Source organism: Lithobates pipiens, unplaced genomic scaffold (assembly GCF_037356315.1).
Source record: "Lithobates pipiens isolate NorthernLeopardFrog02 unplaced genomic scaffold, aLitPip1_a1.2 Scaffold_18, whole genome shotgun sequence".
Lineage (NCBI taxonomy): Eukaryota > Metazoa > Chordata > Amphibia > Anura > Ranidae > Lithobates > Lithobates pipiens.
This window is the reverse complement of record NW_027507758.1, coordinates 563,135,821-563,163,186: the sequence shown is the minus strand read 5'-3', so window position 1 is coordinate 563,163,186 and position 27,366 is coordinate 563,135,821. Positions and strand designations below refer to the sequence as shown.

Sequence of the window (27,366 nt, the reverse complement as noted above, 5' to 3'; positions counted from 1 at the left end):
TATTTGCTGAGAGGCATTTTGAGCCCATGGAATATTTTATATTTTGCCACAAGTTGCGGGAAAATTACAAACTTTAATTTTTTTTTATTTTTTTTTCACAAAGTTGTCACTAAATGATATATTGCTCACACATGCTATGGGCATATGTGAAATGACACCCCAAAATAAATTCTGCTGCTTCTCCTGAGTACGGGGATACCACATATGTGGGACTTTTTGGGAGCCTAGCCGCGTACGGGGCCCCGAAAACCAAGCACCGCCCTCAGGCTTTCTAAGGGCGTTACAGTTTTGAAGGCCATAAAATGCCAAGATGGCACAAACCCCCCCCCCCCAAATGACCCCATTTTGGAAAGTAGACACCCCTAAATTTAGGGGTACACTAGTGAGACTAGGTAATAAATGGCGGGTGCCCTGAAACTATAAAAAAAATAACTTATCAACCAGCGTCACCTGTAACAGTTATATGGTGATCACTGGTGAAAGGGTTAACTAGGGGGCAATCAGGGGGCTTTATGCGGTAGTATATGGGGGTCCCTGGCACTATAAAAAGCTGCGGCGAACCTAAATACCTACCTGCCTAACTAGCGTCACCTGTGACACTAATACAGTGATCAGAAAAACGATCGCTTATTAGGCTGGGTTCACACTGGAGCGATGCGGGAACGCCACGAATCCGCGGCGGGTTCCCGCATCACATGCCTCCCGGCGGCAGTTCACACTGCCCTATGCGAACTGCTGGGAGTGTCAGTGAAATGTTAATGACACCCCCAGATCAGTTCGCATATCGCAGTGCGATCTGCAAACTCGGATCGCATGGTGTGAACACCCATGCGATCCGATTCTGCTGCGGACCAAAAAAAGGGTCCCGTGCGAGTTTGCGGCGGGTGCGGCGGGTGCGACACGAATTCAGCCATACTATCTGTATGGCTGAACTCGAATCGCACAGAGATCGGATGTGATTTGCACTGCAGTGTGGTGCGAATCACATCCGTTCTCATAAACCGCTGCAATGTGAACCCAGCCTTAGTGACACTGGCGACGGGGGGTGATCACGGGGTTAAACCTTTATTGGGGGGGTTAGGGGGGTACCTTAGAACTAAAGGGGGCTAACCCTAACTGCCCTAACAGTTATTACAGTCACAAATGACACCCGCCGGGTGATCAGGGCGTTAAACCTTTATTAGGTAATAAATGGCGGGTGCCCTGAAACTATAAAAAAATAACTAACCAACCAGCGTCACCTGTAACAGTTATATGGTGATCACTGGTGAAAGGGTTAACTAGGGGGCAATCAGGGGGCTTTATGCGGTAGTATATGGGGGTCCCTGGCGCTATAAAAAGCTGCGGCGAACCTAAATACCTACCTGCCTAACTAGCGTCACCTGTGACACTAATACAGCGATCAGAAAAACTATCGCTTATTAGGCTGGGTTCACACTGGAGCGATGCGGGAACGCCATGAATCCGCGGCGGGTTCCCGCATCGCATGCCTCCCGGCGGCAGTTCACACTGCCCTATGCGAACTGCTGGGAGTGTCAGTGAAATGTTAATGACACCCCCAGATCAGTTCGCATATCGCAGTGCGATCTGCAAACTCGGATCGCATGGTGTGAACACCCATGCGATCCGATTCTGCTGCGGGCCAAAAAAAGGGTCCCGTGCGAATTTGCGGCGGGTGCGACACGAATTCAGCCATACTATCTGTATGGCTGAACTCGAATCGCACAGAGATCGGATGTGATTTGCACTGCAGTGCGGTGCGAATCACATTCGTTCTCATAAACCGCTGCAATGTGAACCCAGCCTTAGTGACACTGGCGACGGGGGGTGATCACGGGGTTAAACCTTTATTGGGGGGGTTAGGGGGGCACATTAGAACTAAAGGGGGCTAACCCTAACTGCCCTAACAGTTATTACAGTCACAAATGACACCAATGCAAAAAAAAAAAAAAAAAAGCAATTGGTGTCACTGTGACTGGGGGGGCAGGGGTAATTGGGGGGTGATCGGGGGGTAAAGGGGGGGTGTGAGTGTGCCTGGCATGTTCTACTGTATGTGTGGTGTGTTGGTGCAACTCACCGAACCTCTCTCCTCGGTGCCGGAACGAAAAATACCGACACGGAGGAGAGAATACATCACTTCCTCTCCTGTGTTTACATTACAGGAGAGGAAATGATGTCACGGGACATTTTCATTCGTCGGGAGCGATCGCGAGGGGGTGGCCATGAATGAATGGCCGTCCCCTCGTCCGGGATCGCTCCCGAACAAATACCGACCGCCGCAGGCACCGGGCGGGGGCCCGATCGGGCCCCCGACCGGCGGGCAGGCAAGGACGTACATGTAAGCCCTTATGCCTGCCCGTGCCATTCTGTCGACGTACATCGTCGTGCGGCGGTCGGGAAGTGGTTAAGCTATTATTATTATCATTATTCCTTACATTATTATATTACTATATTACTATACTATATTATATTATATATTATATTATATATTAATATTACATTTGTCAGTAAATCTCTCTGATCACATCACAGTTTATAAATCCACACTATTGTGCTAATTGAATTATGAGGTTTTCTGCAGATTAGATCATTTTACACATTTTTTGAGAATTTAAAGAAATCAATCAATGATTTACAATTCTCAAAATTGACAATTAGTCTGGTTTTCAAATTAACATTTGTTTTTAACTTTAAATTATGTTTTTTCTATAGACAGTAGTGACAAAAAAAGATTTTGATTTAGACTCTTGTCTGTGTTCTGAAAGCAATATTTTTCCTTCTTGGTATTTTTTAATATTGTGAATTAATGTAAAATCTTTTTACATTTTAGGGACAGAAGGCACTGGAGCTTATTGAAGGGTAAGTCTATTTCAGATAAGAGTCACTTCTTCTGGTACACTTCAGCATGAAGATTTCTAGGCTCTAAAATGCGTCATGAATAATTTTTCTCTCCGTACTATTGTAACATGTCCTTTCAGGACCTTTTTTTTATTTTTAAATAACTAGTTCATTGTGGCAACAAATGCATTCTGCTAAATTTATAACAGATTGGATTTGTCAAGTAATAGAAGTAAAGTGTATCTAAGTCTTTTTAAGCATGTTTTCTTTTATTTCATGATCTGGCCAGTAATACACTTCCTGTCTGATGGTGGCTACACTGTATTTATAGAGGAGCAACGTAGCATTGGACAGAAGCATTGTTAGAGTAATTGGGAATGCTTTTTTTCTTTAAAAGCAAAAAAAAAAAGTTTTATACTTACCTGCGCTATGCAATGGAGTTGCAGAGCCCAACTTCCTTTTCTTGGGTCCCCCACTCCTGGCTCCCCTGGCTTGTGCGGGCATGATCCCAAGCCTCGCTGTTTGCGCTTATTGACACAGACAGCGAAACTTGGCCTCGCCCCCTCATCCATGGCATTGATTGAGAGTAGCACTAATAGGAGATTGGGCTGAAATCAGCAGGTAATAAAACTACATGTGAACTCAGAAGAACAAAGCCTACTGTGTTAATGCTATTCACAAACCAAAGTATATTTTCACTTTACTCTCCTAGGATTAATTATTATTCATTTGTTCATTTTCAATTAAAATTTTCAAATGTTTTTCTTTTTTTTAGATGACTAAATCTGAAATATTTCACCTTAAAATTATGCCACCTTCTATCCAGCCAACAAATGGACATTTGGCATTATTAGCATTTTATCCTTCTCACATTTGAAGGATAAAGAGGACAGCTATTTACAGAACTCAATGGGGTTTATTTACTAAAGGCACTAAAGGCACATAGTTTAAAATTATGCACAAATCGACTTTGCAAAGAATACCCAATTATGTGCATGGAAAAACAAACTGTATCTTTTTTTCTAAAGAAATAGCCAATTTAAACTTTGGGGGGGGGGGGGGCAGACTGTGCCCAGTGGGAGTAAACCATGCCAGATCTTTGGCATTAGAGGGAGAAATAGTTGGTGTAGTTGGTAGGATTAGTGCCCCATTTTTGTTGTCAGAGGAAGGAATTATGCTCTATCGTTGGTGTCAGTGGAAGAAATAGTGCCCTATTGTTGGCGTCAATGGGATAAATAGTGCCCCGTTGTTGTCAGTTGCAGGAATAATGCCTCAAGGGCCGGATAAAGTCAAGCAAAGGGCCACATCCGGCCCCAGGACTTCAGTTTGGAACCACTGCTGTAGATGCTGAAAGCCAGCAAAGGTCCACCTCATTCACTAAGAAAAAATTCACTTGCAAAGTGAACAGCCAATTTGCCTCAGCCCCAATTAATCATCACATCAGTTAATCTTACCTTTTTGGATATACTATGGGGTTGATTTACTATTGGGGCATGCAAAATCCAGAATCAGAGGCAGCTCTGAATAGAAAGCAATCAGCTTCTAGTTTTTAATGCCAAAGCTTAATTGAACAGGCTGAAATTAGAAGCGTATTGGCTACCATGAACAGCTACATCAAATTCTGAGAGCTCCAATATTTGTAAATCTCCCCCTGTTTGGCCAACAATGTGTGATTATCACACCTGTATGATTTTTTTCATATCCTTTTCCAGAGCTATGGCTATTATTTTTGAGTTGCTCTCTCCCCTCTTCATTATTTTTGTGGCTACAACAGCCATAACCCTTCTGGAAAGGCTTTTTACTAGATTTTGTGGGAATTTGTGCCTATTTCTAAGATCAGGTAGTGATAATGGATGAGAAGACTGGGGTCTCATTGGTGTTCCAATTCTTACTAAATGTGTTCAACATAGCTGAGCTCAGGGCTCTGTGCAGGCCAGTAAAGTTCCACCACACTAAACCCATCAGTGTTCAGTAGGATTGAGCTCAGGGCTCTGTGCGGGCCATTCAAGTTCCTCCACACCAAACTCATCAAACCAGATCCTTATGGAGTTGGCTTTGTGTACAGCAGTTCATGCATTCCACTACAGCCACCAATTACCCATAATGCACTTCCTGGCCTCTGAACTGTGGTGGTGGCTTATGCCGCTTACACACGACCGGACTTTCCGGCAGATCAGGTCTGACGGAATCAGTCTGTCGAACAATCTGATCGTGTGTGGGCTAATCCGATAGTTTTTCGCGTTTCAAATCTGTGCGACGGACTCAATTCCTATCGGGAAAACCGTTTGTCTGTATGCTCGTCCGACGGACCAAATACGACGTAAGGGAAGCTAAGGGCTACTGGCTTTGAACTTCCTGTCTTACGTCATCATGTTCAAAATTAACGGACTTTCGAATGGACTTAGTCCGTTCATGTGTGGCCAAGTCCGTTCATTCAGAAAATCCATCGGAACTCTGCTGAAAGTCCATTGGGAAGACCGTCGGATCTAGTCTGCTGGAAAATCCGGTCATGTGTACGTGGCATTAGAAGAGCTAATAATAGGGTTTTCCTATATTCCAGCCGCTATGAAAGTCAGGATTTCCAGTAGCCTTTTGGCAATGTGTGTTGGAGAGGCTTGGAGTAGATAAGGAAAGCTGACAGTGTTTACAGGGAGAGATAGTTGCTGCTACTATACAGTGCTGGACAGTACTATACCCAGTGCTATGTTGTGCTGCATGCCAGTGAATTGCAGTATGCTGGGTATGATGTGCGTGAAAGTTGGGAGGGGATGGGTATTGGGGAGATGATTATTTGCCAGGATATGGATTTTAAATGCCAAATTAAGCCAAAACATTTATTTCAGTTTTAGGAAAAGAATGGGGGAGTTAAAGCATCAGCCAAATTTCAGTTTTAACGCCTGGTGGGTTAAAAAATTAAGGAATTAGGTTTTTATTGTTGTGTTTGTCCCTGTTGGTTATATTCACCCTTTCTTTTTGTTCTGGTCACTCCTATTGTCACTAAGGATGAGCTAACCGCTAACATCTTAAGTTTCGCATCACTTATTGTTTCAGTCACAATGACAGATGAGCCAGGGTTAAGGCAAACCCAGTTCAGCCCAAAATGGGAAGCTATCACATGATAGCAGGCCACCAGTCCAATCAGCTGTCCCCGGGAATTACTTTGCCCAACAGCTGCACACAACAAAGGGGGCGGGGATGCCCGTGAATTCATTGACCTAATATACTCACATTTTTGGTTTTAGATACACTTTAATGACCTCCTAATTATATTTCCAAAATCAAAGAGCAGGTTTACCTCCATCATTCCTATGATTTGTATTGACTGAATTGTAATGCTTAGGTTTGCACAAACAGGAGACTTCTAAAATCAAACAGCAAATGCAGTCAAAATCAGTTTTATGTTATACCTACATTCTACTGTGACAAGATAACAGTTTGATCGATTTTTCCCTATATTTTCCTTTAGGTGAATTTCTGTAGAACCTACTGAATGATGAGAATGATATTTCTACACACTGCCACCATCTTGGCGATCCTCTATGGGGTTTCTGCTCAGTGTAAAAACTGTAGGTCCTGTCTGCTCAGAAATTGACTATATTAGGCTGATATTAATATTGTAATAATGTATTAATCCTGCTTTATCAATTATGAGATATAGGGGTAAATCTCTGAAGCAGGGGGTTGATTTTCTAAAGGCAAATATGTTGTTCCCTTTGCACTTTGAAATTTTCCCTTAGCTTAGCGAAAGTGGTTGACCTTCACTTTCCAAAAAATATCCAATCATGTGTAAGAAAAATAAAAACAGCATTTTTGCTTGGACATTATTGGATGATGATTTTTTTATTTTTTTATACTAATAATGGCAGCAATCAGTGACTTAAAGTGGGACTGTGATAGTGCAGCAGGCAATCTGGCACTAACTGACAATGGGTGAGAACTGGCTAACTGCCACTGACATCTCCAGTGACACTAATACAGTGATCAGTGCTAAAAAAGCGATACTAATGACATTGTCAGGAAGGGGTTAACATCCAGGGCTATCAAAGGGTTAACTGTGTGCCTAGGGAGTGTTATTGTTGTGTACTGTGTGCTGTTTTACTAGAGGATGTGCCTTTTTTTGCAAGGAGACAAAAAACGCCATATTCCCACTGTCTGGAGAGAGATATGTGTTATTTGCATACACAGATCTCTCTCCTGTCACTCGCTTCTACGATTCACGGGTTCTGGCCACGAATTACTGCCATTTAAGGGAGCCAATGCTAGAAAAAGTGCACCCCCTTACTGGGAAAAGCATATATACGTGATTCTGCGCAGCCAGACTGCACTGTAGTAGTAAAGCTACAGTGTGCGGCTGGCAGCTGGTTAAACTATGGGTGTGGACGCAAATTGGGTTACACATGTTAGGGATGGTCAGCACCTGAATTTATGTCTAAGCCTGAAATCAGTTAACCATTGGGAGTATCATCACACTGACTATGACCGCACATATGTATGGGGAGAGCGTGTGCTAGTCGGCAGGCGAGGCAATTACTCAGACAACATTGTAAGGTGGAGAGACCTGGTGTCTTGTCGAATACTGTCCCCCGTCGGATACTGTCCACCCTGTACTGCGCTTGCAAGGAAATACCGAAGTCTCCGAAGATGAACGGGGCCTGCGCACTGAGTCCAAGTTCAAGCCCCACCATCCAAGTGGACATAGAATTAGAATAAAAAATTGGTGAGCGAAGCGTGGCCGTGGCTGAAGTGTGGCGAGGGGCCCTGTTACTAAATGCATACCGTGTGTCCACTTGCATGGTGGGGCTTGAATCTGAACTCAGGGCAGAAGGTACTATTAAGTGCGCAGGCGCCGTTCATCTTCAGAGACTTTTGGCGTCTCCTTGTCCTCCGTACTGCGGTAAGCGTTGCGCCTGCGCAGTGTGAGGCAGACACTATCCGATAGGGGGACAGTTCTCGGCAGAACACCGGTGATAGTTGTAAATATCTACTACTAGAAAAAAATACAACAAAATCTCTATTGTGATAAAAGCTATTAAAGAATAATATTATTCACCTTTTGTAACATGTTGCATATTACACCCATATTCAGAGTATGTTGCAGATGTACCAGCCTCCGCACCCCCCTGATCTCTCGTTTTGACACCAAGTGGGGGGGATCGTCTCCCTTTCCGCTCGCTGTCACAATCTAAAATAAGACGATCTGCCCACTCGGCCGCATCAATTATGTTAATGTAAAACTACAAAAACCGACATCCTTTGTGGCTGTCTCTTGTAGTTCTTAATGAACTACCAGGGCACTGTTGAGCGCTCTAGTAGTTCATTGACTCTTTCTTTCATAGTGCAACAGTCTGTCCATATCTGAGGTATATCTGAGGTCCATATCTGAGGTATGGGCACACAGACAGTCTGCAGGACCATGACATTACACTCACAATCTGCTGATTGTAGATGTAATGCTTTACAGGCCCCTAACAAAAAAAATACACAATGCATATTTTTTTACCTGCAAAAGAAAATTGTGCATTTATTATTTTTTATGTAAAGGTGAATGTATTCTTTAGGGATTCCCTGTGTGCTCTTGTGCTATGTCTCCTATCTCTTACTATTTGTACATTGATTAATATGAAGCTCTACTCTTCCATTGTTTAACAGATCGGAATTTTGCCCTTCGTGGTCGAGCAACTCAGTCCACAATTATAAACTCAGTATGGTATGGCTTTTATTCAGCAGCCATAAATGCAATAGATGGGAACAAAGACCCTAACTTTTACCATGGCTCCTGCTCACATACAGCCTGGGAGCCGTCTCCCTGGTGGAGGGTGGACCTGCTGAAACCGTACAAAATTGCCTACATCACCATCACTAATAGAGGAGACTGCTGTAGTGAAAGACTGAACGGTGCTGAAATTCTCGTTGGAAACTCTTTAGGAAACAATGGAAACAATAATGCCAGGTAAGGATTATTTGTACATATTTTAACCACTTTAGCTCACTCTCCTATATACTCCTAATAGACCAGAGCAGTTCTTACATTTCTGTTATGGGCCTGTTTTTTTGTGATAACTTTGTCATTTCTGAAGAGAAAAAAAATATTTATAAATATTTTTTGTGAGGACAAACAAGGCTTTCTTTTGGTGATACAGTCTTGCATAACTTGATTTTATTTTTTGTACAATCCATTGAGAAAAACCATAATAAAACTAAACCAATTTTTTTTTCTACTTTGATAATTGTTACATTGAAATTGTGTTACAATAGTTAAAAGTACAGATATTATTCTAGAATTTGTGCTGTTTAAAATGACCCTAACATTATTCTTCTGATCCCAAACACATCGGAGATATTTACAAATGCAAAATAAAAAATATGTTTTTCTTTTTAATATTCAATTTTTTTTCAATACTACAAAAAAAAAGCTAAGGAACAAAACAAGTAAAAATGAAACATTTAAAATTATAATGGTTAGAAAAATAGAAAAAAAAACTGTTGGAAAATAATAGCTAGGAAAAAAAGAGTCAATTAAAGCTGATCAGGGTTATAATTTATTTCATACAGGTATTTATAAAGCATCAGTAATTTACACAGGACTTCACATATTGCACCTTCACATCAGCCCTTGCCCTCATAGAGCTTATAAAGGACCCCAATCTCACATGCATACATACACACATAATATGAAAGACAAAAGAACAAAAATATCTACACTACAAACAAATACATACACACAAAAGGGACAATTTGGACAGGAACCAAGCATCCTACCAGCATGTTTTTGGAGGGTGGGAGCAAGCAAACAAGCACAGGGAAAATGAGAAAACTCCATACAGGTAGTGTCCAGATTGGGATTAAAACAGAGGTCCAAAGTTCTGCAAGGCAGGAGTGCCAACAAGTAGGGATGAGCCTAATGCACCTGGATTTAGTTCACAAACGTTTTGTGAATCAGCAAGTTCTGATTGTTAATTTGAAGTTGATAGGAGCCAAATATTTAAAATCCCTTCTGACTATATTCAAAGCTAATAGGCAAGGAATTGTCAAATAAATGGCATGGGGGTAGGCTGGCCTCTGCCAGGGAGGCACATGTACAAATGCAAAAAACATTTTTTTTTAAATAACATTTTGTTGGGAGCAGGGAATTTATGTTAACAATGCCAAATTTCTTGGGAAGAAAAACATGCTTGAGGAATGCTTTAAATCTGCCTCTGAAATGGCACACATATGATGTAAACAGTGTATAGTAAAATGGACATTTACAAAGATAAAAATCATGTTTACATTGCTGGTAAATAACATTTCCTTGCCATCTTGGCTTTCTTTGCAAAAATGGCATTGTGACACCCCCCCACCAAACCCTACAGGGTCTGTTATGATGTATTTTGAAAGAACCTTTGGAGGGGCTCCCATACAATTTATTTTTATTTATTTTTTAAAGAGAAAGGCAGGGGAATGTAAATTCCTGTTATTTTTTTTTCTCTCTAAACTTTTTTTAAAGTACATACCATATCAAGAACTACATAAAAGCTTTTCCTTGATGCAGGCTTGTTGTAGATTTTAAGGAGGAACCCCAAGTAAAAAAAAAAAGTGTGCTGATCTCTAAAAAAATTATAAAAAAAAACATAATAAAACTAAACCAATTTTTTTTTCTACTTTGATAATTGTTACATTGAAATTGTGTTACAATAGTTAAAAGTACAGATATTATTCTAGAATTTGTGCTGTTTAAAATGACCCTAACATTATTCTTCTGATCCCAAACACATCGGAGATATTTACAAATGCAAAATAAAAAATATGTTTTTCTTTTTAATATTCAATTTTTTTTCAATACTACAAAAAAAAAGCTAAGGAACAAAACAAGTAAAAATGAAACATTTAAAATTATAATGGTTAGAAAAATAGAAAAAAAAAACTGTTGGAAAATAATAGCTAGGAAAAAAAGAGTCAATTAAAGCTGATCAGGGTTATAATTTATTTCATACAGGTATTTATAAAGCATCAGTAATTTACACAGGACTTCACATATTGCACCTTCACATCAGCCCTTGCCCTCATAGAGCTTATAAAGGACCCCAATCTCACATGCATACATACACACATAATATGAAAGACAAAAGAACAAAAATATCTACACTACAAACAAATACATACACACAAAAGGGACAATTTGGACAGGAACCAAGCATCCTACCAGCATGTTTTTGGAGGGTGGGAGCAAGCAAACAAGCACAGGGAAAATGAGAAAACTCCATACAGGTAGTGTCCAGATTGGGATTAAAACAGAGGTCCAAAGTTCTGCAAGGCAGGAGTGCCAACAAGTAGGGATGAGCCTAATGCACCTGGATTTAGTTCACAAACGTTTTGTGAATCAGCAAGTTCTGATTGTTAATTTGAAGTTGATAGGAGCCAAATATTTAAAATCCCTTCTGACTATATTCAAAGCTAATAGGCAAGGAATTGTCAAATAAATGGCATGGGGGTAGGCTGGCCTCTGCCAGGGAGGCACATGTACAAATGCAAAAAACATTTTTTTTTAAATAACATTTTGTTGGGAGCAGGGAATTTATGTTAACAATGCCAAATTTCTTGGGAAGAAAAACATGCTTGAGGAATGCTTTAAATCTGCCTCTGAAATGGCACACATATGATGTAAACAGTGTATAGTAAAATGGACATTTACAAAGATAAAAATCATGTTTACATTGCTGGTAAATAACATTTCCTTGCCATCTTGGCTTTCTTTGCAAAAATGGCATTGTGACACCCCCCCACCAAACCCTACAAGGTCTGTTATGATGTATTTTGAAAGAACCTTTGGAGGGGCTCCCATACAATTTATTTTTATTTATTTTTTAAAGAGAAAGGCAGGGGAATGTAAATTCCTGTTATTTTTTTTTCTCTCTAAACTTTTTTTAAAGTACATACCATATCAAGAACTACATAAAAGCTTTTCCTTGATGCAGGCTTGTTGTAGATTTTAAGGAGGAACCCCAAGTTAAAAAAAAAAGTGTGCTGATCTCTAAAAAAATTATAAAAAAAACCAATCCCTTGGATTTTGATGGGTACCCCACACAAAACCAAAATGATATAGGCTCCCAAAATCAATATCCAAACCTCATCTGAGTGTGCAGCTGGCCAGGAAAGGGGAGATGATCATTCCCCCCAAACCATACATGCCCTCAAGCAAGAGCATTCATACCTGAATCCTTATTCTTCTTAATGGCCTGCTATGGATTTTATATGTTTTTTATATAAAAATGTTTTAAAAAAAGGAAGAAATAATAGGTCTGTGGACCTTTAAAAACTCATACCAGACCCTATCCATCTAGTTCGGATTTTGAGGCGGTATCCCACGCAAAACAAGGAAAATTATGTGAGCTCCCCCATAAATTCTTACCAAAACTTCATCTGAGCATGTGGCTAAAACAGGAAAAGGGGAGATAATTATGCACCCCCTCTCCTGAAACATACAAGGCCACATGTCCTAAACATGGGGAGGGTACTAAAACACCTTATCCCTATGTTGATGAGAACAAGGGCTTCTTTCCCACAGCCCTGTATCAGGAGTTGTAGGGGTCTGTGAGCAAGTAGGCTTATCAGAATCTTGAAGCTCACTTTGAAAAAAAGGTGACCTAGATTTTGGCCCCCATACTCATTCACAAAAAAAATTGTTAACGGTAAAGAAAAACACACACTTTAACAAGTCCATTAGTTAAAAAAAAAATCCGAAAAAGTCCCACAATGTATATCCATTGTCAATCACCCTATTCAGTGTTGCAGATCCTTGATAACCAAAATTAACAATTCCTGAATGGAAAACAAAATTCCTGGGCTGACAGCTGCTATGAAATAAAAGTGGCAAGGATGGCAGTTGATATCATTGACTAAATATGGCTATAGCCAGATTTGGTTAGTGTCCTTGACCAAATATGACCATGGCCACTGACCAAATATGGTGAAACCTTGAGAAGGACAACCTGCAACCCGCTGTATAATAATACATTTTTTACAGAGACAGTCCTTACTGCTGTAATAACTGTTGTGAGTCTAATCTGCATGATAATACCACCCCAGGGTGTCCAGGACAGCCTGGACTCAGAGAAAGTGGGACAAATAAAGCTGGCTGTCATTTACCCTAGTGAATAACTGTTGACAAAAAAAGTACTGTGGGGAATAGCACTACATTGGAGATATGCTTTGCAGGAAAAGCTGCTTGTTATTTTATATTTTATTGAGATTTATAGCTTATTTTACTCTAAGTATTGCATTGTAGCTTTTAATAAGTAAATACAATTTTGTACATATATTAAGAGTGGTTTCACTGTTAATGTTGGTATTAATTTCACTTCTCAGGTGTGGGTTGATTACCTCTATCCCAGCTGGAGCAGCACACCGCTACTACTGTAATGGCATGGTTGGCAGATACGCCAATGTAGTTTTACGTGGAAAATCAAAATGTCTTCAATTATGTGAAGTTCAAGTCTGGACCACCGACAGGCATTGAAAGGCCCCCTTAAAACGAATAACAGATGAATACATAAATAAAAGTTATGATGCATTGCCTTATGTGTCAGTAATCTGAATTGAAAAAGAGAGAATAGTCAAATATTGCTTAATAAACAATATTCAGCATCATTTGTGTGTTCCTGTATACAGAGAAAGCATGTTAAGTGTGTTGGATTTAAATGCAAGGGATGTATTAAAATGGATGTAATGATGGAGCATCAATGCACCATAAACGTATATGGATTTAATCTGAAGTACGGTAGCTATATTATAAATAATGGTGTTTTTCTTACTAACAGGAAGGCAGGGAAACTATTATTCCAGAGCCCGACTTCATTGCTAAGAGAGAGAGAGGGGGGTAACATAGAGGAACGATGATCAAATGTGGAGATAAGAAAGAGAGAGAATTATTGCTCACATAATAAATAGCACATTTTGTGAAATATAAGGTTTGTGTAGCTAGTAGGAGAATTAATAAATTAAACAGGGGTAGAAAATGGAATTGGGGAATCACGAGATTAAATTTCTAGATAAAAGTCTTAAGAAGCTCCAGGTAGAACAATAAACATGTCTAACTTGTATTTTAGACTCCATCATAGAATTACCAATGTTTGGGTAGAGGATGATATTAGAGTACAGGGCTGAGTAAAGCGCTGGGTTAAAAAATAGATTGAACTTTAATCCTCCCAGTATTCTTTATTTCCATAGTATTTTATGGAAGAAAATTTAGGAATAAATAAACATGTTTAACAGTAGACGTGCAATTAGTTTCATACGAATCAAAATTTGTACGAATTTCCGGAAATTCGTACATTCGTACGAATCCGAAATACAAATTTTTATGCATACGAATTTTGTACGAAAAGGAACGGAACGATACAAAACAAATTTTTTGATGGCACCCATGTCTATATAACAGTAGCTATATGGGTCCAACAGCCTAATTATATACAAGGATTTTGTAGCAATCATCAAGAGGAAACATGTATATCAATTGTAGGAGAATAATTGTACATAACATTGACTATATGAGTATGTTATACGAGTATGTTAGGTAATTGGATCATTTGTAGTTAGGGTGTGAGTTTTGGTTCTCTGAAATCGGGGGGTTGCCGGATCTCTGAGGGGACAAAATTCACATTAGATTTTATTGTGCTGTGATTTGAGTTAGTTTCTTAAAATAGGCTGTAATGACCATTAGTGTTTCTGTAGGGTGATATGTTGAATATGTTTTCGGTGTGGTATTTGTCAGATAGTGTAAGTTACTTGTGCTTTATAAATGGGCTCAGTGCTGACAGTCCTGCTGGCAGCCTTGGTTAGGTTCGTTGGTTGTGTGTAGGAAAATGTGGGGTTTTGGGGGGGAGATGATTATAAGTAAGATAGGTGTAGGGGGTATAAAGGAGTGCGGTTTTGGAGGAAAGGGTATAAAGATGGGAGGAGAGTACGACTGTGATATGGGAGGGTGGAATAGGCCAAGATAGGGAGGCAAAGGCCTCCTACCTGATCCTGAACTTTGGCCCATCCTCCCGGTATTCTTAACCATCATAAACATATTGTGTGACCAGAGGTCATTGATGCCTAAATTCTCTGGGAAAATGTTGCTGTGTCTCTTTGTCACAGTTAACATAGAGATCACATGATCGGGAGCTATTATGATGATCATTGATAGTCAGTGTTAGGTGCTATTAGCCCTGCAAAGTATAGGCTGCTAGCTCTCCCAGGGAGGATATTAATGCATTTTATAATGCATGCTCGGCATCCTCGGGAATGGAAATGTACAGATTAAAGCGGCAGACATTTTAGCTCTGCAAGTGCACAGAGGCCTCTAAAGTCCTGTGGCCCATTACAGCTTTGGGTTGCCCCTGAGTGTAATAGATCTCAGACCCCCAGTGGCCAGATTTTTGTCACAGAGGGTACAGAAATCTAAATATCCAGAGATGGTCAAGTTTTGTGTAAGTATTAATGACCACCAATGAATGGGGGCCCCTTTCCCACTGAAATTAACGAATGTGGGTCCTTTTCCCAATGACACAAAAGTACTAAGGCCTTCTCCCACTGAAAACAAATGACTGTGGCACTTCACTGAACACAAATGTAATAGTGAAGTCCTTCTGACACTGAACACCAATGTAACAAAGGAATTTACATCAATCACAAGAACAGGACAATTTAATATTACCTCCAATGTAAAAGCAGGCAAGTCACACTGGCTACCAATATAATAGATGCATTTACAACAACCAACAATTAAACAAAGTTACAAATGTAACAGAGCATTAGCATTGACCACCAATGTAGCTGGGGAATTCGCAATGACCATGTCACACACCTGACGGTTGAGCCTGACCTGCAGAAGGAAGGCTTCTTGTACAACCCCTGCTCAGGGACCACGGATATTGTAACAGTGGCCAAAAGAGGGTGGTGGTGTATGGGTGCCTGGATCGTCTTCCATGTGGTGGTTGTGTCACCAGGGTGGACCAGCAGGCTAAACGGCAGGCGTTGGCAGATCAGCGGATTTCAGACTGGTGGCAGCAGGAAACAGGGACCAGGCAGGTGCATGCAGAGCAGAGGAGATACAGGATGCGTGGACAGACAAGCCGGGGCTGGTAACAGATGATCAGATGCAGAGATAGACAATAGGCAGAGAATGGTCAGGATGCAGGTTTGACAACAGGATATCAAGCAGCAGAGAGATTTAAACAGTCTTATTTAAACAGTCAACAAGGCAAGCTGGGGTCAGGATAATGGATAGTAGTCAGAGTAAGCCGGGTCAAACACAGGAATTGGATAAGGGTCACAGGAACAGGTATACAGGGTACAAGCTGCAGATCAGACAGTAAAATCCTAGTGGACTTGCTGCCCTTATATATGGGATTTGGTGCCATACTTATTGGGGCGTTCTGCATGCGCGATCATGAATATTCATGCACACATTTGTTCGTCTGGCAGAATAGGCACTTGGGGAATTGCATCTGCGCATTAGCTTCTGCCCTTGAGCACCAGCAATGCCATGACCAGCACATCCCTGACAGACCATCAATGTAGTAGAAGTATTTACACTGAACAGCATTATATTGGGTGCATTGGTGATTAGTGTACATTCCCTCATTACATTGGTGATCAGTGTAACTTCCCTCATTATATTGGTGATCAGTGTAAATCCCCGTTATATTAGTGGTCAGTGTAAAAAGGTCTTCATTCCAAGTGTTTTTACACTGAACACCAGTGTTTCTGATGAGAAGATATGTACCTGGGTGGAAGGGTCTGAGTTTTCTGGATTACTGTAATTCAAAGAAAGCTTCCCATGGAGGTAGGGATAATTGAATTAGAGGAGAGCATGGCAGTGCCTTAATATTGTTAGTTTATATAAATCCATTTTGCAGTTTATTTTGGTTTTTCTGGATGATATAATGGGATTGATTTACCAAAGGCAAATAGGCTGTTCCCTTTGCAAGGGAATTTTCACTCTTTAAGAGAATATTCCCTTAGCTTAATGAATTTGGTGAAAAGTCACTTTGCACAGAATACACAATAATGTGCACAGAAAAGCATTTTTGTTTGAACACAATTGAATGATGGAAGTCAGCAGAGCTTCACTTTATTCACTGAGCTAATGGAAAATAGCAAAAATTCTCTTGCAATGCGAACTACCTATTTGCACTTAGTAAAGCAACTCCAGTAGGTTATTACAGTTTACACCGATCGACTATAACTTTATGATCAATGAGAGGTAAAGTGAATAACATAGATTATCTTGTTACAATAGCATCTGAAAGTGGGTGGCATATATTAGGCAGCAAGTAAACAATTTGTCCCTGAAGCTGATGTGTTGAAAGCAGAAAAAAATGCAATTTGTTGTGTGGGTGCCTGTGTAGCTGCAGACTGGTCAGCTTGCCCATTCTATATGTACATATTCGCCAGCACAACAAGGATCATCAAGTTCGTCCAAAAGATTTTTATTCAAAGAATAATCACATCACAAAACTGTGTATTTAAAGGTTTTGGAGGCACACGGGACCCCTTTGTCATTACATGCCTGGGTATCCAGCTGGTGGTCATTACAGCAGCCAGTACGGTAGCATTCTGCTGGGAAACTGTGGCTCCTGCCATTCGTGTGGATGTTACTTCTCACTAAACATTATTGCTTATCACGCACACATAAAGTGCATTCCTTCATGGAAATGTTATTCCCCGATGGCAGTGGCCTCTTTAGGCAGGAAAACAGCCACGCTGAAAAAATGGTTCAAGAATGCTTTAAGGGGAGGGAGCGTGTCCGGATGAGAGAGCAGGCAGACGTCTGTGTGAGGAGCTCCGGCCATCCAAACTATAATCCTTTCCCATCCTGCTAAACCAAAGGCGACTACTAGGAGATTTACTTACCGGAGGGACCCCTATGCCCTTGCACATCATCCGGAGTAATAATTGAATCCTTTGAGAACGTGAGTGCCCGGGATCAGGCTGATCATCCTCCCTGCCTTGCCGCCATCTTTCCGGCCTGTGTTGGAATTTGGGATCTATCCGTGGACTGTGGGAGAGGTAAGGGGCCCCCTGCACCATCCCTCATCCTCCCTATGCCCCTGAGAGCAGCCCGCTATCCGGCGGGGCCGCTGGCGATGCCGTTCGGGGGCCGAGGCCTAGTGCGGCCTAGTGAAGCCTGCCGCAGACTTTCCTGAGCGGCTGACCAGTGCAGGAACTCCGCGCACGGCCCGGAGGACGGCGGGGGGTTGCTGCTGTTGGGGTGGGGGCTCCTGTATCCCTGGGCTTCCCTCTGGAGCTGGTGGGGGGGCTGTGAGGCCGCTGTGGATGCCGCTGTGTTTGCGGCCTAGTATTGCCTACAGTGCAGGGCATTTTCCTAGCCAGTAGCTGGGGAGGGGGAACGGTGACTGGACTGAGCCCTGTATGCTGCCACAGCCCCTTTTCTTCTTTCCTTCTCCTTCCTGGCTGCCGTCTGATTATCATTGAGGGATGGTCTGAGCACAGTCTGGGGACGCCTGCATACCTTCATACCCCACTCCATCCACCCATCCGGCTCCCTGGACCCTGCTGCACTGACCTACAGGCTGAGCCCTACTACCAAAGGCCATGAACTGTGGGGAGAGGAAGCTTACGGACAATTATGGACATATTCCCTTCATGGGCCCCAAACACCGGCCTAAGAGCTCCTCTGCACCGAGCTGTTCGCCTTCTCTACCAGACGCACAACTGGACCCTTCTCTCATAGGGCGGCTGCAGTCGCTGCTTGCTGAACTAGAAATGGAGTCTGGGTCCTCTGTGAGTGTGGCTCTGCCGGCCCCCCCCCTCCCAAGACAGTACTGCGGTGATCTTCACAGTTATCGAACAAAGTAAGACCTCTATGCTGGTGAGAACAGACCGCCTCGCGGAGGAATGTAATCTTATCAGAAATGACCTGGATAAGATCAGGGGCAGGTTGACTGAATCAGAATCTAGAATCTCTGCAGCTGAGGATCTTACAGTCACACATACCAATACCATAGCGGACCTACAACGCACGGTACAATTGTTGGTCGCCAAGTCCGAAGATGCGAAAAACAGAGCGAGACGCAACAATGTGCGTGTCTTGGGTCTGCCGGAGGGGGAGGAGGGTGACCGACCAGCGGAATTTGCGGAAGAATTCTTCAAAAAATTGTTGAATCTAACGGACCTCTCTCAGACTTACGTTGTGAAGCGTGCCCACCGTGTTCCCACAAGGCGTTATATCCCTGGGGCGAATCCTCGTCCCTTCTTGGTCCGCTTCTTGAATTTTAGGGGCCGAGACAGAATCCTTTCTGCAGCTCGCAAACACCCTTGCCTTCCATATGGCAACTCCTCAATCCTTCTGTTTCCGGATTTCTCGGCAGACCTGCAGCGCAAGAGAAAGTCCTTTAATGATGTCCGCAGGCGTCTACGTGAAAAGGATATTAAATACAGCATGCTATACCCCAGCCGTCTTCGGGTTCCTCACAATGGATAGGTGAAGTTCTTTGACATGCCAGAGGAAGCAAACAACTGGCTGATCACTCTACGTTAATCCTTCCTGCCTTTCCCATGTTACACTAATACTTGTCAGGTTTCAGGACATTTCCCCTTTTTCTTCTTCCAGATCCGGGGACTAGAGGGGTTGTGCTCGCCTGAGATGTTATTCCGATGTGGGCTCCCTGACTCTTCTTCTCAGCTTGTTGCTACTGTTTGTCTCCGGAGTCCACCGGGCAATACTTACCCACTTTGGCGGGCGGGGGTAACCTCAATGCTGGCAGATGATGTACTGACCTCCCCCTTTCCTAGTACAATTGGGGTACACTATCATGGCTCAAGTTGAATCCTGATGTCTCCATATTGTTTCTACACTGGATTTGTCCTCTTCTACACCTCCTTCTAATTCGGAGCTCCCTGGATGGAGGACACTCAGGGACATATCAGATCTTCTCCTTCATTACAGGTTTCTACTGGCCTTGAGGAGGCATAAGCGGCTTAGAGTGGCTGCTACTTCGGAACTTTTTTTTCTAAGGAGTCTGAAGACTTAACTGTTTGGTTTAGGTTCTGGGTATCAAACTGGCCATTGTTATTGGTACTAATTTTTCTTATTGGTTCTTTTTTAAGTTTGAGGTACTCATGGCCAGTAGGGAGTTGCGGGTTATTTTTCTTTTTTTTTCTTTTTTTTCTTTTTCCACTGTGCGCTCTGTATCCACTGAATATTGCTTTTGTCTTGAAGGTTATGTTAAAGTGTACCATACTAACTGGCAGGTTATTTGCCTACTATGTAAGTATTACCATGCTGTATCATATATCTCATTGCTTACATGGAGTTAAGACTGGTGTCCTGGAATGTTTGGGGTCTTAATGACAAGGATAAAAGGGCACTAATGTTTAAATATATGAATAATCATAGACCCCATATCCTTTTTCTGCAGGAGACTCATCTCCTGGGGAATAAGATACTGGCATTGCACAGGCCCTGGGTGAGACAAGCATTCCATGCAACGTACTCTAGCTATGCGAGGGGAGTGGCCATCTTACTCAATAAATCCCTAGCTTATAAAGTTGTTCACCTTCATACTGACCAGGGGGGCAGATTCATCATCCTACTGTTAGAGATTAGACAGGTGGTTTATGCTTTTGTAAATATATATGTGCCTCCCCCCTTCCATACGCAGATTTTGTACAGGCTGAGTGAACTTCTGGCTCCACTACAATTCTCCAGACTGTATATAGCTGGTGATTTTAATTCTATTTTGGATCCGTCCCTAGATTCTTCCAATCCACATAGGGTATACTCGCCGGACCTGTTGCAGTGGGCTCAAACATTTAACTACACTGAGATCTGGAGATGGAAGCATCTAGACGCTAGGGCTTACTCCTTCCACTCCTCCACTCATAAATCGGGTTCCAGAATTTACCTGTTTTTTGGCAACTCCGGGGCTCTGGCATCGGTGAGGGGGGCCTCGTACTTACCTGCAGGTCTCTCTGACCACGCACCTTTGGAGGTCACCTTGCAGTTGTCGGACACCAGGGGTAGAGTGTTGGTGCTTAGCACCCAAATGGTTGCAGGACTTGAGGGTGGGGGAGGAGGTCGCCCCAAAGTTACAACAATACTGGGAGATTAACGAGGATTCTACCTCGGCACAGATGGTCTGGGACCCCTTTAAGGCCAACACCAGAGGGGAATATATTTCGGCCATCAAGGCGGTCCGTTCTGAGATGTCCTACCAGGTTCGGACACTCGAGGAGGGTGAGGCCGAGGTGGCTGAGGCGTTTTCTGGCTCACCGACTCTGGACCACTATACCCGGCTGGCTGAGGCAAGACGGGCCTTGTTCCTACATCTTGCAGCGGCTACCCACTTAGACTTAAAGAACATGGCGGGGAAATTTTTTGAGTCCGGTGACAAATATAGCAAACTTCTAGCAAATTTAGTGGCTGATTTTAAAATGCAGACAGTGGTCTCGGAGATATGTGGGTCAGATGGTCAGTTGGTATCCGCACCCGACCTGATACTTGATGAATTTAGATCCTTCTATGAAAAATTATATGATGCGGTCACAGGGGGGTCTGTGGAAGCGTAGAGGGAGTTTCTTTATTCCCTAAATTTACCCACTCTCTCACAGGGGGATTGTGAGTTCCTAGATAAGGATCTTACTCTGGAGGAAATAAAAGAGGCAATTTGTTCATTCCCTAGTGGGAAGACACCTGGACCTGATGGCCTACCCGGAGAGTGGTACAGGATGTACGCCCCCTTAGTCGCTCCCAAATTGTTAAAAGTATTCTCTGACAGCAAAAATCAGATGGAACTCCCTCCCTCTATGTATCAGGCACACATAGTGCTTATTCCCAAGCCTGGCAAGGATACAGTGCCTTGCGAAAGTATTCAGCCCCCTTGAACTTTTCAACTTTTTGCCACATTTCAGGCTTCAAACATAAAGATATAAAATTTTAATTTTTTGTGAAGAATCACCAACAAGTGGGACACAATTGTGAAGTGGAACGAAATCTATTGGATATTTTAAACTTTTTTAGCAAATAAAAAACTGAAAAGTGGTGCGTGCAAAATTATTCGGCCCCTTTACTTTCAGTGCAGCAAACTCACTCCAGAAGTTCAGCGAGGATCTCTGAATGATCCAATGTTGTCCTAAATGACTGATGGTGATAAATAGAATCCACCTGTGTGTAATCAAGTCTCTGTATAAATGCACCTGCTCTGTGATAGTCTCAGGGTTCTGTTGAGAGCGCAGAGAGCATCATGAAGACCAAGGAACACACCAGGCAGGTCCGTAATACTGTTGTGGAGAAGTTTAAAGCCGGATTTGGATACAAAAAGATTTCCCAAGCTTTAAACATCCCAAGGAGCACTGTGCAAGCGATCATTTTGAAATGGAAGGAGTATCAGACCACTGCAAATCTACCAAGACCTGGCCGTCCCTCTAAACTTTCAGCTCAGACAAGGAGAAGACTGATCAGAGATGCAGCCAAGAGGCCCATGATCACTCTGGATGAACTGCAGAGAACTACAGCTGAGGTGGGAGAGTCTGTCCATAGGACAACAATCAGTCGTACACTGCACAAATCTGGCCTTTATGGAAGAGTGGCAAGAAGAAAGCCATTTCTCAAAGATATTCATAAAAAGTCTCATCTAAAGTTTGCCACAAGCCACCTGGGAGACACACCAAACATGTGGAAGAAGGTGCTCTGGTCAGATGAAACCAAAATCGAACTTTTTGCCCACAATGCAAAACGATATGTTTGGCGTAAAAGCAACACAGCTCATCACCCTCAACACACCATCCCCACTGTCAAACATGGTGGTGGCAGCATCATGGTTTGGGCCTGCTTTTCTTCAGCAGGGACAGGGAAGATGGTTAAAATTGAGGGGAAGATGGATGCAGCCAAATACAGGACCATTCTGGATGAAAACCTGTTGCATTCTGCAAAATACCTGAAACTGGGACGGAGATTTATCTTCCAACAAGACAATGATCCCAAACATACAGCAAAATCTACAAAGGAATGGTTCACAAATAAACGTATCCAGGTGTTAGAATGGCCAAGTCAAAGTCCAGACCTGAATCCAATCGAGAATCTATGGAAAGAGCTGAAAACTGCTGTTCACAAACACTCTCCATCCAACCTCACTGAGCTCGAGCTGTTTTGCAAGGAAGAATGGGCAAGAATTTCAGTCTTTCGATGTGCAAAACTGATAGAGACATACCCTAAGCGACTTGTAGCTGTAATCGCAGCAAAAGGTGGCTCTACAAAGTATTAACGCAAGGGGGCCGAATAATTTTGCACAACCCACTTTTCATTTTTTTATTAGTTAAAAAAGTTTTAAAAAATCCAATAAATTTCGTTCCACTTCACAATTGTGTCCCACTTGTTGGTGATTCTTCACAAAAAATAAAAATTTTATATCTTTATGTTTGAAGCCTGAAATGTGGCAAAAGGTTGAAAAGTTCAAGGGGGCCGAATACTTTCGCAAGGCACTGTATCTCCCTTTGTGCTTTCTATAGACCGATCTCCCTGCTAAATTATGACCTCAAGATTCTGACAAAAATTCTGGCCACCAGACTACGAACGGTCCTGCCATCCCTGATTGATATAGACCAGACCGGCTTCATGCCAGGGAAATCCACAGATATAAATTTAGGTAAAGTTTTTACCCATCTTCAATTACCTTCCACTGAGTCTTCCACGAGGGTAATGGTTACACTAGACATCGAAAAAGCATTCGACTCCGTGGCATGGCAGTTTATGTCCTCAGTCCTGGAGGTAATGGGTTTTGGAGTGGAATTTCGTAAATGGATCAATATTTTATATAAGGAACCATCGGCGCAGATCAAGATTGGCGGCGCTTTGTCAGCGCCCTTTGCTGTCAGGAGAGGAATGAGGCAGGGTTGTCCACTGTCACCGGCTCTTTTTGCCTTGGTGATTGAGCCACTTGCATCGGCCCTCAGACGGGCGGAGGGGGTTAGAGGGATACAGGTGGGTTCCATTCAAGAGAAGGTAGCTTTGTATGCAGACGATCTCATACTTTTTTTAAGTGACCCTGCCCAGTCCCTCAGGGAGACGCTACTTATTCTTTCGCATTTCACTGACTGTTCGGGGCTGAAGGTAAATTGGGACAAATCTCAGATTATGTCAATAAATAGGGGGGCTAAAGCGGTAACGGACCCCAACCTACCATTACTGTGGACATACACAATCAAATACCTGGGGATTCATATTTCCACCTCTACCTCTGAATTTTGTGCCCTCAACCTGGAGCCACTGGTGCAGAAGATGAGGACTAGACTGAAGGCATGGACGCATCTCCCTCTCACCTTGATTGGGAGGATTAATTTATTTAAGATGAAGCTTTTGCCTGCTTTCCTCTATGTTCTCAGACATGCACCAGTTTGGATCCCTAATAGAATATTCTGCACGATAAACTCCCTCTTGGTGTCCTTTCTCTGGGGCACTGGACAGTCGAGGTTTAAGCTGCAGAGGCCTTGGGGGGAGGGTGGTTTGGCTTGCCCGGACTTACACTCCTATTACTTGGCGGCCCTCCTGTCCCACGCTCACAACTGGTTGATCTTGGATGAGTCCAATGCGGTGGTGGTCCTGGAAGCGGCGTGGTTGGGGTCATATGAGGCACTATGGAACATACTGTACCGCTGTCTCAGAGCTCCGTTTCCTCTTACCGCTGCAATGAGAGCGGTTATAAGGGCATGGACCATAGCTAACTCAATACACCCCGTACCATCAGGACACATCTCCCCGCATAGTCCTCTTTGGTTTAACCCAAATTTAGCAGAATTCGGATCCATTCCTGACCCTAGTGTATGGGCAAGTAGGGGTATCAAATATATTGATCAGCTCTGTTTTGAGGGCAAAATACAGACCTTTGACAGGCTGAAGCAACAATATACCCTGCCTAATTCACACCTATTTAGATTCTTACAGCTTAACCACGCTTTCCAGACACAGTTTAGAAATGCCCCAGTGGCTTTCTATACCTCGAGGCTGGAGACTTTGCTCAGGGATAGGAATCTCTCTAAACCCCTATCCACTATCTACAAGGTGTTACTCCCTAACGTTCATATGGGTCTGGAAATCCTTAGGGCAAAGTGGGAGGTAGATTTTCCCACATTAGACACAGAGGACTGGGAGGACATATGGGAGTATCCATTCTCACAGTTAGTGTCAGCCAGAGATAAATTGGTGCAATTTAAAATAGTGCATAGGGTATACTACACACCACAACGTCTTCACAGAATTTATACCTCTGTCCCTGTCTCTTGTTGGAGATGTAACTCACAGTCGGCGGATTTCATACACATGTTCTGGAGCTGTCCTCAGATGGCAAGCTTTTGGGTAGAGGTGACTAACTTTATTTTGACAGTCACCACCGTTGCTGTACCGTTATCCGTAGAGATATGCCTGCTAGGATTGGTCGGGTCGCTGGCTCCACGCCGAGCGATCAGAACACTCCTGGGTCTATTGTTATACTATGCCTGTAAGTCTATTGTACTTAAATGGAAGGCCTCGGTCGTCCCCTCAATTAATTTCTGGAAGAGTTTAGTGAATACGGCCCTACCACTGTATAAGCGTACCTATCTGTCGCGCGGCTGCGGCACCAAGTTTCTTAAAATATGGGATGTATGGACGGAGTCGCGCGACACCAACGCTGACTCGAATGTTGATTAGCATCGTTCCATCAGGCATTGGGAAGGTAGTGGGGGTGTTCTGAGGTATTGATATTTCTGAGGTCCCAGGTCATTACTTACGGGGGTAGGAGAACGAATAGCAGGTGAAGGGTAATACTTGTATATTTCATCCTAGGACTGATTAAAGAATGCAGTAGAGTATGGGCGAAATTGGAAGTTGTCCTGCGAGATGTGCAGTGGTGCTAGAGCGTACAGTGGGTTGTTAAACGTACACGCCAGTGGCGGTATGTTGGTGGGGGGGGTTTGTTCCTGTTTTGTTTTGGCTCAGGGGGGCGTAGTAGTAACCAGCCTGGGTATGCCCAATAGGCTGCAAGTTGTTTCTTATGTTTACCTTGCAAATCAATAAAAATAATAAAAAAAAAAAGAATGCTTTAAGGAACATAACAAGTTGAAGGTGTTGACTTGGCCTCAAAATTTTCTAAATCTCAATACAATCAACCATCTGTGATATGTTGGGTCCATGGAGGCCCTACTTCACAACTTGTTGCCAGATACCCCAGCATATCTTCAGAGGTCTGGTGATCTCCACGCCACGATAGGTGAGAGCTATTTTGGTGGCAAAAGAGTGCTTCTAGCTCCTTCCTCCTTCCTGCAGCAAACCAGGTGGTAAGGTGGCACCGATGTGTGCAGGCTCCCACTGAGTTCTGAGCCGGGCTGTGTGCACCATAGACACAGCAAGATCCTTTGACTCTGCTGCCCTCAAAAATCCCTATTTTTCCAAGACTTGGGTGCCTGAAAATTGCTTATAACATTGGTCAATAAGGCAAAAAACTCTTCCTTAATAATGCCACAGTAATTAAAATAAAATTCAATAGGTAGCCTATCTACCCCATGTGTTTTACCATTTTTAAAACATTTTATTACTTCCAGGATATACTCCCAATCAGTGGCGGCTGCTGCTCCATTTTGGGGGATGGAGGCGGCAAACAAACCACCCTCCCCAGGTCTTTCGTTCATGCATCCACACACCAGCCCACGCTTACCCCATCTAGGTTGTGGCCAGCTTTGGATCCTTCCTGTGTCTTCTCTTTCATGGCAGCTTTCGGATGCTTCCCCTGCACCTCCTCCTCCTCTGTGGCTTCACAGTGGCTTCCCCTTCGCCTCCTCCTCATGAGCGGCTTATAACTCGTCGGCCAATGCGATCGCTTCTCCTCTCGGCCAATCGGGTCTCAGGACCTGCTTCCTGATCGGCCGGGAGAAAAATCAGGAAGACAGCGAACATATATTAATTAATTCATTAATTCTCTATTGTCACACAAGTGTTCTGCACCCCAAGCCAATCCTTTTTGAAGCCAATTAGAGCCTCCAGCTCTAATCACGTGCTTTGAAAAAGAAAAAAAACCCATTGGAATCCATGTGTCTGGCACCCTGTATGTAGATTAGGGGCCGGACGCATGGATTAGGGGGGGCGGCTCCCCTGTGCCCCGTATGGACGGGCCCCCACTGCTCGCTATTTATCTTCTTTTTTTAAACAGTCCCTTTCCTCCTCGGATATATTTGGCTCTATTTTATTTTAAAAAAAAAAAATTTAACTATACAATCTATTTTTTTAGGTGACAAAGATTTTGGTAAAACTCTTTTGTAGTTTTTAACATGTCCATTTTATTTGAACCATTTAGTTTCTCCATATGATATTTTTTACCCAATACCTTTTTAAAGAAAAAATTGGTGCATTTTTTATCCTGCTCAAACTTCTTGGAAAATTATATTTTTCCCTCTTTCTTCTAACTGGTTTTTAATTTTGTTTTTGACATCATTTACCTCTTCTTCCCCCACTAAACCCTCCCTTTGAAGTAGTAACAATGTGTTTACCTTTTTGATTAAATCTTTATAAAGGGA

The 27,366-nt window shown here is 42.8% G+C and overlaps 1 protein-coding gene across 1 annotated transcript; it reads left to right on the top strand.

Annotated features, from left to right (window-relative positions):
* The first annotated feature begins 2,744 nt into the window (after positions 1–2,744).
* LOC143988995 (fucolectin-like) lies at positions 2,745–13,420 on the top strand. Its single transcript, XM_077488979.1, has 4 exons — positions 2,745–2,859; positions 6,305–6,404; positions 8,488–8,788; positions 13,183–13,420. The coding sequence occupies exons 2-4, from the start codon at positions 6,329–6,331 to the stop codon at positions 13,331–13,333; spliced, it is 528 nt and encodes a 175-aa protein (XP_077345105.1). The 5' UTR covers positions 2,745–2,859; positions 6,305–6,328; the 3' UTR covers positions 13,334–13,420.
* The last annotated feature ends 13,946 nt before the right edge of the window (positions 13,421–27,366 follow it).